This window comes from Chelonoidis abingdonii, chromosome 15 (assembly GCF_003597395.2).
Source record: "Chelonoidis abingdonii isolate Lonesome George chromosome 15, CheloAbing_2.0, whole genome shotgun sequence".
Taxonomy (NCBI): domain Eukaryota; kingdom Metazoa; phylum Chordata; order Testudines; family Testudinidae; genus Chelonoidis; species Chelonoidis abingdonii.
Genome location: NC_133783.1, coordinates 55,928,337 through 55,942,657, shown reverse-complemented (window position 1 = coordinate 55,942,657; position 14,321 = coordinate 55,928,337). Strand labels below are relative to the sequence as shown.

The 14,321-nt window shown below is 42.8% G+C and overlaps 1 protein-coding gene across 1 annotated transcript in view; it reads right to left on the bottom strand.

Moving 5' to 3' along the window:
- The window catches only part of LOC116832684 (guanylate cyclase 2G-like), a 36,475-nt gene extending 34,977 nt beyond the window's left edge, over positions 1-1,498 (bottom strand). Inside the window, exon 1 of the mRNA XM_032793587.1 lies at positions 1,127-1,498. Within this exon, the coding sequence (XP_032649478.1) occupies positions 1,127-1,498 (372 nt within the window). The remainder of the gene's footprint in view (positions 1-1,126) is intronic.
- Between the last annotated feature and the right edge of the window lie 12,823 nt (positions 1,499-14,321).

Here is a 14,321-nt window from a genome sequence, read left to right as displayed (position 1 = left end):
TTTCTTACATAGGCTCCTATTACCTTCCACTCCTATCCTGATTTTTCTCACTTGCTGTTTGGTCACCCTAGCGGGCTGTCCCTCGTTAGGGCTGTATTTCTGTGTTAGAAAGCTCTGTGTGTAGGCTGGGTAAACAGCTAAGGGGAAGGCAGTATATAAGAGTGAACTATTCTTATTATCACAAGTATAACAGGTGTGTGAGTAAGCACACTGAGTAGTGAAGTGGAAGAGTGAGGCTAACAGAGTTTCAGGGAGATTACACAACTACACAAACAACTACAGATACTCTTTTGAAAATGGGCAGTGACTGAAGATAAGAATTTTTGTGGTAAGCTGTATTTCAAGGCAGCTGTTTTTTACAGATGGAAATCTATGTGCTGAGGGCTGCAGAGGTGAACATCAGGTAAAGGAACTCCTGGAAAGGGGGAACATATATGAATCAGCTGGCCGGGTGAATTGGCTTTTAGAGTGCAAAAGGAAACAGTGAATGAATTTACATTGGTATTTAATTTTGAAGCACTCTGGAGGCACCAGAAGATTTGGGGAAAGCAAAACAACATACCAGCATTCAGCCAAAGTAAGAAGGGTGATCCTAGCAATGATAGTGTCATTAGATCTAATTTCTAAACATATTAAAATATTGAAACAAGGAGCAAATATCTTATTTTTTCCCTTGATTTGTACTCTGTGCCCTAAGATCTAAGCATACATGCAAACCAAAATACATCTGAGACTTTTAAACTGACAGCACAACTAAAATGCTCCCTGCCCATCAGAACTAATAACACTCTCTCCCTCAACACATCCCTCCACAAAAGCCTGTGAAAGGAGATCAGCCTTGCAGAATGCTCTAAAAGCCAACAATCTCAGGCAGTATCAGACCAAAGATGAAGAAAGCAAGTTCCAGAGTTGAAAAGAATTCAGGAGAAACATCTTCCCACTTTCCACAAGCAGCTGTTAACTCACGCACTAGCACTGAATTCATATCTTTAAGATAGCTCATTAAGAGATTTATAGGTCAAACACAACTCCCCGAATTAGTCAGCTCACAATGAAAGCAAAAATACATACAGTACACAGAGCAGCAGGGCCAGGAGAGAGAAAGTGGCGGGAAGTCATACTTTACCTCAGCTGCTTCTGAGCAGACAGGTCCAAACAGGGCCGAAATGTTCTGCTTCTGAACCTGATTGATGAAAGCATTGACGGACTTCTTGGCATCACAGCCGCAATCAGCATAAACAAAATCCAAGGTGTAGTTATCCAGGTAAGATGGGTCTGAATTGACTTTATCAATGGCAATCTGGATAGCTGAGCCCAGCTTTTGGGCACTAAGTGGGTGGGAAGCATTCCAAGGAGCTTGAAATGCCACAATAAGCTTAGACGTTTCCAGTCCACGATCTAAAGCATTAGCAAAGATCACAGCAATAAGTGTTATTATGGTAGTGTAGTGGATAGGAATCAAATTAAGAATGACCCTCAGTATGTAACAAGGACTCATTCCGAGATCCATGCTGTCCCTTAACTAGCAGCACATCAGCAATTTGGAAGATTTCACTTTCCTCCTGCTCTTAGTGCTACTTATACTATTGGCTTTAATGATAGCACCAGCTTCTTTGCCTGTGACATGATTTTAATTAAACAATGCTAATTAACTGAACCCTTACTCTCCAGAGCATTTTGCAATCTGTCCCTCAGTAGGATCCTTACTTTGGACTTGGTGCTACAAGTCAAGTCTGTTAAAATATTTGACAGCTTTCCGTTCATTGCATTTAAGAAAATAACATAAAAATGGCCATCTAGCCCAGTCCAATGGTCCATCTAGCCCAGTAACCTGTGTTCCAGAGCCAGGTGCTTCAGAGGGAATGAACAGAATAGGCAATCATTGAGTGATCCATCCCATCTTACTTTCCAAGCTTCTGGCAAACAGAGGCTAAGGACATTCAGAGCATGGGATTGCATCCCTGACCAGCCTGGCAAGTAGCCAGTGATGGGCCTATCCTCTGTGAACTTATCTAGTTCATTTTTGAATCTGTTATAGTTTTGGCCTTCACAATATCCCCTAACAATGAGTTCCACAGGTTGACTGTGCATGGTGTGAAGTACCTCCTTAGGTCAAGTATCAGGGGTAGCTGTGTTAGTCTGTATCCACAAAAACAACCAGGAGTCTGGTGGCACCTTAAAGACTAACAGATTTATTTCGGCATAAACTTTCACGGGTAAAACACCACTTCTTCAGATGTACTCCATGCACGTTTTAAAAGGGACGGCATGGATCTCAGATTCAGTCCTTGTTATATACTCGAGCTCATTCTGAATTTGATTCCTACCCACAATATCACAGTAAAAACACTTACTGCTTTCTTTCGCACTCTGGCCTAGTTAGAAAAAAAAAATGTGTATGCCTCACATAATATAATACTGTATGTGAAAGAGAGTGGGAGAGTACGTAACATTATCATCAAGATGTATACACGCTTACTGAGTAACTGTGCATCGTTACCCTTATTCTTCATCACCCCAGTTTGTTGTGACAGCTGTTGTGTCATGTCAAAGGCAGATTGTACCTTCTATGAGCAGGAACTCTCTCTTTGGTTTGTGGAACTCCTACCACATCTTTGGGCACTCAGTAAGTAATGAAGAATTTTACAAGCAAATTGAATTGGTTGGGGCAAAAATGGGGGAGGAGGGGAAATTCTCACAGATTTCCCTCCCTGCCTTCATTTTATGGTCAAAATTTCAACACACGTGGACTTTTCCAAGCCTCTCTAGGAATGAATGAACATGCATTATTGGAGAAACCATTTTTACCTAAAATGGAAAAGTTTCCATACAATACAGGTGAAACACCCGTGTAATTTGGACATCCTCGTTTGCTAACAAGAAAACACTTTCTGTGTGTGTATTCTGTGCTAAGAGAGGATGGCAACCAATTTGATACGTCTGAAGAGTAAAGTTCTTGACCTGGAAGAGCTCAGGTGGTTGGAAAGTGCAAGCTTCCCCACCTGCCCCAGCAGTGAACTAGAGGGCCCATTTCCAAGCATCAAAGGCTATGCCAGATGAAGCTGTAAACAGCATCTTTTCTTCTCTATGCCCAACACAGTGTGAGGGGGCATTGTGCTGCTGGAGGTTACATTTTTAGGAGGAGATGCAAAATTAACATCCCCAAGGCTCAGTGGCAATTTTGCCATTCATTGTCTCTGCAGTTGGACCATGAAAACTTGAAGTGATCAAGAGCCCATGGATACTCAGACATTATGCTGACAGGGGTCACACAAATACCTAGACAGAATGAGTTGTTTCCTTGCTTTCATAAGTGCATTCTGCCTTCCCTGCTCTCACATTCTGCATTTCCTTGGCTTTTAACTTGGAGTTCTCTCCACTGCAGTCACAAACTCTGGAATGGATATGTAGGTCACTGGACTGGAGTCACATTATAGCTTTACTTGCTTCAGTGCATGAGACACACTTTTCACGAAGCAGCAGATCCTTGTGTCGCAACTCAAGTGGTCATATATGCTTACGCATACTAAGGCTCTCCTTTGCTTGGTTAAGCAACTGATACTATATGGAGACCCAAAATAGATTAGAACTGAAAAAGGAAATCTCTTATTCCAGTACAGGTTCACACAGAAAACTAATCAGGCTCAATCTTGGGAAAACTTCCTCACATAATCCCCAATGCCCTGCAGCAGCTCAGTACAGCTTTGGGGCTCCTAACAGTAAATCACTATTCTCACATTGGCCACCAGATGGCAATACGCAGAACAAAAACACCTACCTCATTACAATAACAAACTACAGATATCTGTTCTAGTCTAGAACTTCTAGTTGTGGCCATAAAACTTCTGAGGAAAATGACCCTTTGTATTTAAATACCCTTTGTATTTAAAATCACTCCATTTATTCACTACCCTTTCCCCCCTCCCACTCTACTGTTTTGAACATTGTCCCTTGCATTGCACAAGTTTGTCAGCCATGCAGTTTGCAATTATGGGCTTTACCCACTGCTGTTAGAAAAAGATAAGCAGATGAGTTCCATTCAAAACTACAAGGTACAACACACCAAGGATTGTTTTAACAGGTGTATCAGCAAGAGTAAAGCAATGTGTTTCTGTCTGTTTATTACTTTACTAATAAAATCTATCTGGCTTCTCAAAAATCATTGCGCTTGTAAGAACACCACATTCTCCTTCGGTCAAACTCCAAAAAGGGGCCAGTTTCATCCATGCAAATAATGGAGTTACACCAGCCATGAATTTGGGCCCAACGTCTATTCTTCAGTTGGTGGCAACTAGATTAATGGGAACCCAGCTTGAAGAAACAGAAATTGCAGAACTTCCAGTGTACTGGAAAGTCTTTGAAAGCTATTTTGGCAGCAACAATTGCATCACTACAGAGTATCATATTGCACATAATAAGTTCAGAAATCTCATAGATTGTTCTTCTGATGAATCAGGCAGGTGGGAATTGTTTAAATCATGTTCACTGGAATAACTGTCATTTCAAATACTTTATAAAATCAGCTCCTAATAAACATGACATAGGTTACCAGCCATGGGAAACATTAATTCCTTGAGTTAGAAATCAATCATCTCCTTTTTCTTGTCATATGTTTCCCTAGACTGCAGCATATGCCTAGCATAGCTGAATACAGATTTTTCTATCCAAGTAAATTGTTTCTTTAAAGAAAGCCAGGTAATTTCAGCCCAGGAAGCCTTATTTGACTGCTCCTTTGCTTCACAACCAGTGAACGTGAACAAATCCTGAATAATTCATAACACTTATGAAATAATTTTAAGGCATCTAAGTCTGGGGCTTAGATCCCTTAAGTACCTTTGTAAATTCTTCCCTATGTACCTAAAGATAAGCTTCTAAATCCACATTTACGCACCTAAATACAAGTGACATCAGTGAGATTTGCTGCCAGCACCCCTGAAACCAGGGTCAGTTTTATTTCAGCACTTAAGGATGGATTTAAAAGCCTGATTTTAGGCCTAAGGAATTAATTTCTTCATTTCATGATTGCATGCCAAAGTAACCTCAACAAATCTTTTGAAAGCAGTCCCCAGTGGTTACAGAATGGAGACAGTTTTGTAAGGATACAGGGACTGTTCCAAGGCTCTCTGAAATCAGTGGGCTCTGAATAAGGTTCCTGGAACTAAATCCCAAGAAGTGCTTGGCACCTGCAACTCTCATTAGGCCATATCTTGAACTTCACAGATTCTACCTAGTCCTTTCTCAGGCAAAATCCCAAATGATTCAATATCAAGAGTTTAGCCTACATAAGCACTGAGAAAAGATTGCTTAGGTGGCAGTTATAAGCACATCTCAGGTTTCGGATTCTGGCGAATACTGTAAATACCCTTTATGTTTATAATGTATGCAATTTTGGGTAGTTATGACAGGTTTCTGTGCTCAGTTTTACCATGTTGTGATTTTACTGACATCAGTGGAGCTATTTATTCAGTCCTTAAATCAGAGATGGACCCAAACCAAAGTCTCAGATCTAAACATCCCAGAAGTTTGGATCCAGATCTGAATCTTGACTTCAAGACTAGGCTTGCTTTAGATGGGCCAAGTCTTGATTTGGATGTGTATTACAATGGAGTTCGTTGCAGGTTACTTTGACATTTGTGCAAAAGTTAATGTCCTACACAATTTACAGTGCTAAGGCTTAGAAACATTCCAAATGGTCTTTAATCTCGCCTCATTGAAATATTACATGTCAGATATTGCTCTCTTTGAATGCTAGCTTTTTTTTTTATCAGTGAATAGTCCCAAAGCCCAAAGCCACCCCTTGCTTCTACTTTAATTTTCAGTTGAGTGATCAATAACCAAAGTCCCTTTCAAAAATTTTTGTGCCTGCCCATGCTGGCCATGTCAGATTTCTTTCACATGCTTTATGCTTACAGCAGCGAAAGTTAAATATGCTAAAATATCCAGAACAGTCAGTATGGGGCCAAATTCTAAGTGGCACCTAACACTTTAGGCGCTCAGCACCTTTTAGGATTTGGTACCTGATCAGTGAGAGTCAAAAGGATCAAGGCAACACAATCAAGCCACATATGAACACTCAACAAAAAGTAGAGATCAGTTAGCTTCAGAGGGATGGCTGAGACTTCTCAGGGTAAGCAGTGTTCATTCTCATTTGGAAGCTGGGCACACTGTAATCTTTACTAACCGCTGTAAAACAGGACCTGAGCACAGCTTTTTGGGGCAGCTTTGCCTATTCACTTTCACCAACCTCCACTGCAGCATTAAGCTCTCCAGGAGGAGATGCCCGCACAGTGTTTCTTTGCAATGAACATCCATGGATCAAACAGCATCAGGTTCACTGGACTCCAGAGTGTACATTCTGCATGGTAGCATTGCTGTTTTCACAGGTCACATGGAACACTGGAACCCATGTTACATTGGCTAGTGTTGTGATGTGGACTACATTCATTTGATGGAGATTAAGCAGAATCACCAAAACCTCTCTCTACTGGGAGTCCCATCAGGGCCACAGAGACAACACAATGTTTTTCCTTGGGAAAAAAACTAGACAAATTTTGATCTCAGTTTTACCAGGACAAGTCCAGGAAAACACCATCTATTTCCTGACTGAAATCAGTGGAGTTACTCTGTCACTGTGGTGTAACTAATGCTACGTCTATGCCACAAGCCAACAGTGTGATTGCCAGCTCTCAGATGCTAGCGTACTTGTGCTAGCTTGAGGAGACCTCGCACAACTATAAATAGTAGTGCAGCTGCAGTAGTACAGGCAACAGTCACAGCAGCAAGTACAATCCTACCTGAACCCCTGCCCTGAGTACATACTCAGCTCAGCTACGATGTGCCTCCACTTGCTACCGTGGCTATCCTACTATTTATGCCTATGTTATGCTGATAGACCGCAGGCAGCAGTGATGTCTGGGATCAAACCTGTGACCTCTGGAGCATAATTAAGGCTAAGATTTAGTCAAGAGTATTTTTAGCAAAAGTCATGGATAGGTCATGGACAATAAACAAAAATTCACGGCCCAGCGACCTGTCCGTGACCTTTATTATAAATACCCCTGACAAAAACTTAGCTGCTCTGGGGGCCTCAGGTGCCGACAGCTAGCCCTTGCACTGGTGGCAGGGGCTGACCACCCGCAGCCACCCACTGCTTCGAGGCCCCAGGGGCTGCTGCTCTGAAGGCCCTGGGGTCAGCCGCACCAGCCACTGCAGCTGCAGAAGTCACAGAGGTTGTAGAAAGTCAGGGAATCTGTGACTCCTGAGACCTCTGTGACAGAATCACAACCTTACACATAACGCATGAGCCTCCACTGCCTGAGCTAAAAGCAGGCTCACCAAATGAAATTAATAAGCAGCAGGTTTAAAACAAATAAAAGGAAGTTCTTCTTCACACAGCGCACAGTCAACTTGTGGAACTCCTTGCCTAAGGAGGTTGTGAAGGCTAGGACTATAACAGCATTTAAAAGAGAACTGGATAAATTCATAGTGGCTAAGTCCATAAATGGCTATTAGCCAGGATGGGTAAGGAATGGTGTCCCTAGCCTCCGTTTGTCAGGGGATGGATATGGATGGCAGGAGAGAGATCACTTGATCATTGCCTGTTAGGTTCACTCCCTCTGGCGCACCTGGCATTGGCCATTAACGGTAGGCAGGATACTGGGCTAGATGGACCTTTTGTCTGACCCAGTATGGCCATTTTTATGTTCTAATGTTAATCTCCAGCTGCCACTAGAGGGAGACAGAGAGCCACACCACGCTGGCCTGGATGATCCTTGCACTGACTCTCCTCAAGCTAGCATGACTGTGTGTAGGAATGACACCTCTAGCTTACAATGGAGTAGTAGCCTAACATCAGACTCTTCCTGGCAAGGTTTACATTAAAGACTTTTCTGTTCTTGCATAACGACTCAGTCCTATGCCCTGTTCTGCAGCCTTCACTAGTCTCTTGTGCCACCCTGTAGAGCTATTTGCTGTTGTTTAAGCCATTGAGTGTACCTCACTGACACTTCTGATAGAAAACCCTCAGTAGAACTCCACTGGAGCATAGCAGAGGGAGAGAATGGAAGATTCTCAATAGCACAGGGTCAGTCCAGTGAATTCAGAAGTGGCATCTCCATTTGTATACACTAGCATTGCTAGTCGACAGCCAGATCAGAGTAGCACATCCAGGAAGCATACAAAGTGACTGTAAATATTCAAACATGTGCAGTCTACATGACCTGGGCAGTTTAATGATATGTTTGTCTTTTTATAAGACAGCTCTGATGTAGCAACAATATTACTGGTTGTAAACTATTGGCACTGAGTTGATGTTACTATCAATCAGGCAATTATCACATTTAAGTTGATTAGGGATTAGTCTTTTATTGTTTAATAGCCAATTGCATTTTAACAGATTTCACAAGAGTAAAAGAAAAGTCTAAAGCAATGTGCTTTCTTGCCTATTAAACATATATAGAGGAGCAAGGGATTAAACTTCAGCCCTAAGCACCAAATAGAGATCTAAAGGTCATTACATCCTACCATCATGGGCTGATTGCACAAGCTCATCAATACAGCCGGTCAGGAAATTTTTGACAAACATGTTTTTTCGTCAAAATATGCTGTTTCATCGAAGCCAAAACATTTTACGGAGACCTACTGATTGCAACACCATTTGCAACAAGAAGGTTTCTGTGGTCCAGGGTGGACTCTTCCGTAACTTCCAGAGACACAGACACAAGCCTGTCTTTTCTGATCTGACAACAGTCATTCCACACAATTCTGTTTTGCAAAATATTTTGAAAGATTTTGTTTTCATTCCAATGTGGCAGTAAAAGTCAATATTTCAAAAGTCAAAACCAGAGGAGTTGTCTGGCAGACAGTCCTACTCAGCAAGGATGGGACTGGGTCTGGAATTCCTGTCTTTCATCATACACATTTACAGTGAGAGCTCTACAAGATGCGTACATAGCCCATCGTCTGTACTACAGCTGGATGAATGCTGGAGGACATTTAGTTGGCATTTTAGATGCTGTTTCCTCAGTAGTGCTCTAGCCCCTAGATTCATGCTCCTCTGTTAATCAAAGTCCAGCGCTCAGCTGCCATAGGCTAAGTCCCCTAGGCAACAATGTTACCACTACTCAGCATTCACAAAGCTGCCTAAACTCTCAACCCTACTCACAGCTAAAAGCAGCTCAGAGCCCTAGCTGAGCCTAATGCCCCAGAGGCCTTGAGAGATTCATCAACTAGGCAAGGGAACACAGCAGGACCTGATCCTGTAAATATGCTCTGAGTGCACCTAAGACCTTGCGTGTGTCAGACTCTGCAGCAAGAGGCCATCGATAGATGTGGTGGCTACCCAACACTGGCACAGAAGGCAGTTGAGGGAAACATAGAATAGGCGTAAGAGAGGCATGAGGTGCGAGCAGGAGACAGAGAGGTGGTTTCAGCTGCTAGGGCACAGGCTAGCTAAGCACTGACCTGGCTTAGGTATCTAACTCCAGGAGAGGGTTTGCATCTGAAAATCCAGAGCAGAAGGAGGCTCCCATGCCCTTCTCCTTTCCCTGCCATTTCACTCCTGGGTTGAATTAAAGACTTTTGGGGCCCTCCATACTTTGGCAACTAGGGGCCCTCCTGCCTTCCCTGCCTTTGGGGTTGGAATCAGATCCTGCTCCATGGGGCTGGGAGACCCCAGGAAGATTGGATCATGGAGCAGGTCCTCAAGGAATCAATTCTGATGCACTTAGAGGAAAGGAAAGTGATTAGGAACAGTCAGCACGGATTCACCGAGGGCAAGTCATGCCTGACTAACCTAATTGCCTTCTATGATGAGATAACTGGCTCTGTGCATGAGGGGAAAGCAGTGGATGTGTTATTCCTTGACTTCAGCAAAGCTTTTGATACTGTCTTCCACAGTATTCTTGCCAGGAAGTTAAAAAAGTATGGGCTGGAAGAATGGACTATAAGATGGATAGAAAGCCGGCTAGATCGTCGGGCTCAATAGGTAGTGATCAATGGCTCCATATCTCGTTGGCAGCCGGTATCAAGCGGAGTCCCCCAAGGCTCGGTCCTTGGGGCAGTTTTGTTCATTTTCATTAATGCTCTGAGGCATACGCGTGGAACTTGCCTCAGAGTTTGCTTATGACGCAACTTGGGGAGAGGGTAGATCGGCTGATGGTCAGGATAGATACAGATGAATATTTGACAAATTAGAGCGATTGGTGCACAAAAGCAATTTTATGAGGTTACAAGGCAATTGCAGAAGTCTGCATTAGGATGGAAGAATCCATGCATATTACAGACTAGGACAGCAGCTAGTTCGCATTCTGAAGAAAAGGATTGAGGTTACAGTGGATGAGAGCTGGATGATCAACAGTGTGCCTGTTGCCAAGAGAGCTAACTGCATTTTAGGCTGTATAAGTAGGAGCATAGCAGCAGATCGAGGGATGTGATCAATTTTACTTTTTCGGCATTATGAGGCTCATCTGGAGTCAGTGTCCAGTTTTTGGCCCACACTACAAATGACGTGGAAAAATGGAAGAGTCCGCGGAGCAACAATATTAGGGTTGAGCACATGATTTATGAGAAAACTGAGGGAACTGGGATTATGTGTGCGAAGAACGAGTGAGGGGAAGTGATAGGCGATTCAACTACTGAAAGGGTTCAACAGAGGATGGATCTAGAATATTCTCGTGGAGAGATGACAAACAAGGTGTAATGGTTACTTGCGCAGGGAGGCTTAGGTCAGATATTGAAAAACTATTTCACTAGGGGATGGTGAGCCTGAATGGCTTACCTAGGAGGTGGTGGAATCTCCTTCTTTGAGGTGTATACGGTCAGCTTGACAATCCTGCTGGGATGATTTAAGTTGGGGATGGTCTGCTTTGAGCAGGGGTGGACTAGATGACTCCTGGAAGTCCCTTCAACCCTGAATATTCTATGATTCTATGATTACCTTGGGGGGAGGCACTGGGTGGTCTGATCCTGCCCGTACTTGGAAGCCTGTGCGGGGGCGTGTTGAGTGTGAGCATCCCACATAACAATCCGCTCCTGTCTGCGTGGCTGATCATTTCCTGTTCTGGCCTTTGTTCTCCATGCAGCATGCGGTGGGCCCTGGCCTGTGACATCCTCACCCCTCCTGATCTGGCTTCCCCACCCCAGTAATTGGTGTCCCTGAGTGGGGGCCCTGTGCAGTGCAATTGGTTAATCCAGATGCCTGGCTTTCCTCTCAGTTGAGGTTTGAGGTCCTTCTTAGGTATCTATCTGTCCCAGTGCATGATGAGGAGCCCGGGTACTTAACTTGGGCTGAGATTTCCTGGGGATAGGCTTTGCAATGCTGACTGGATAAATGCTAAATACTTTGAGGATCTGGGCCTAAGTTCTTAAGTCACATTTAAAATGGACTTAGAACCTGAGGCACTTCTGAAAATGTTAGATTAGTGGTCTTTAGGTCACTTTTTGAGCGCTTAAGGTCAGCTGTTGACTTGAGGACACAGACACGAGCTGTAAGGCAACATTCGTCAGGAGTAATGAGACTATGCCAGTACACTTATCACTGTGCACTGCAGAGTCTCAACGTAGATGCATTTCAGTGTTGCAATATGTCTGTTTTAATGCTGCTTTCAAAACGAGAACCAGCTGGATATTGATAACTGTTGAGTTAGTAATTCAACAAATACTTGCTCCACTTAGCCCAACTGTGATTAAAGGGATGACAAATCCACGTTCAAAATGCTTAGACTTCCTGGGCCATGTTATAAGTGAACTTATCAATGATGTAGGTTGATCATAAACAAAGTCTGAGTGGTGTGTAAGGCATAGTAAGAATATAACTTGCTTGATTTGGCTTTCAATGGATGTGCAATGGCCAAGGAAAAGGGTGCTGAGAAAAAGTATATGTAGAAAGATGTAAGATCAGTGTGTTGTGTAGTATTATTAGGGGAGGCATGGGCGATACTTTATCTTACATCTTTTGTTATAATTTTCTTCTATACTCTCTGTACCTTCAACCTCATCTATATTCACAGGGACACCATCATGAGCACCTATTCATTCATAGCTACACTATCAGGGCTCATTACTGCAACTCTACCATGTGATATATGCCTCATTTGCCAGCAATGCCCTCTGCATTACATTGCCAAACGGACGTCTCTATGCAAAGATAAATGACACCAAATCAGACATCAAGATTATACATTCAAAAAACGTTGGAACACTCACCTCCCAGGTCATCAATTACAGAATCAAACTCACATATTCCAACAAAAAACTTCAAAAGCAAATCCAATGAGAAACTGCAGAATTAGAATTAATCTGCAAACAGACACATTAATTAGGCTTAAATAAAGACTGGAGTGATGGTCATTACACAAAGTAAAACTATTTCCCAGGCTAATTTTCCCCTACTGTTACTCATGTCTTCTTGTCAACTGTTGGAAATGGCCATCCTGAATACAAAGTTTTTTTTTCTCTGTGATATAGCTCACCTTAGCTCCTTAATAAACCTTGTAAATGGATGACAACATCCATTTTTTCATGTTCTCTGTGTGTGTGTGTGTATTATATATATTATATATACTATTATATATATATATATATATTATGTATTTTCCACTCCATGCATCTGATGAAGTGGGTTCTAGTCCACGAAAGCTTATGCTCAAATAAATTTGGTAGTGTCTAAGTGCCACAAGGACTCCTGTTCATCTTACCTCCAAGTAAGATACTCTCAGTCCAGGTCCTCAGCTGGTGTACATCAGTATACAGCAGCTCTAATGAAGTTGATGACGCTACACCAATTTACAGTGGCTGAAGATCCAGCCAGCTAATTGCTGTGCACACCCATGAAATATCATATAACTCTGTTAGTTGCACATGGGTGATGAGAGGCAAAGTAGTGTTAAGTTACTCTATTATGCCACCACTGAATTTGGCCCCAGACTGCCATGAGAGTTGTACCTGCTTACACCAGGTTTGAATTTGACCCATATTTATTTTCTTTCATCTCAAAAACTCCTATATATCATTTTCTCAATAGATTAACATACTACAGTGAGTGCAATTACATGAGAGAACTATCCATGTTGGGCAACAGTCACTCAACTGTTAGAAGGTCACTCAACTTTTAGGAGAAGCCTCTCTAAGGTCTGTCGTGGTATTTTAGATTAAGACTACCCAAGGCCTTAACGAAAAGAGTCAATATGCGTTCACTGAGTCACAGTTTAAAAAAAAAAAAAAAAGACGCAGACAGATGCACAAGACTGCAGCCAGGCCTGAATCCACATGCAAACTGTATTATTGTAATTTGTAACCCTTCAAAACACTCTGCTACAATAATGGCTTAACACCTTACACACAACACTGTTGTTTCTGGAGCCAACCCCAAAATCACTGACTGAGTGGGACCTCTGCTTGAGTAAAGACTCGGGATTTGGCCTTTAGTGTTTCGGATTATTAGAGGTAAATCTTGAACTCAGTTCTTGGCTCAAGTAACCAAACCGGGCTCTGAAAAATGCATGGACATGGCGGTAGGCCCCTTTCCCAGGCTCTGAAGCAATTACACTGAGGATCTACCTATCTAAAGTACGTAATGACCACCTAACACCATAATATCTGAGCACCTTCCCATCTTTAATAAATGTATCCTCACAGCACCCCTGGGAGGTAGGGCAGTGCTATTATCCCATTTTACAGGGAATCTATGGTAAACCAGGGACTTGAACTCAGGTGTCACTGGACCAGGCTAGCACCCTAACCATTGAACTGTGCTTCCTATCTACAGTCCAGTGACTGATGTGACCAACTTACATAGCATCCCATGCTGGTGGGGAGAGATAAGGAACTCGACAAATCAGTAAGTCCTTGGACCTCACCTCTATTCCTGGTGCATTGCTGCATTAGGAGTCCCTAGGGACCGAACTCCCTGCCAAAGAAGTGCACTACACCATTGATTAGCAAAACTGCACAGGTTCCACTGCAAAAGGAATTTACACCTCTGCTCAGGCGGGGGCAGGATTTGTCCCTCCCTCTAATGTCTTAGAGAGGCTTTTCTCTAATGAGGTTGTAAACGGGTAGGGTGTTATTATCTGGTTGCCTATCACAAGCACGTAAGAGGCTCCCATTCTGAATCTAGTCACTTTTACTACATATCCCAAGCACTCAAAACAAATGAAAGCCCTATTAAAGCGTGAAGTGCATAGCGTTCTCTGGGCTGGTGTTAGCTTTTCAAGGTATGCTGTTCCTTTGTAAAGCCACTGGATAAGCATTACATGTTTAATCTTTTGTTTAAATTGACGTTTCTAACTGGCTGAAATTATTGCTTATATTTAATCAGGGAC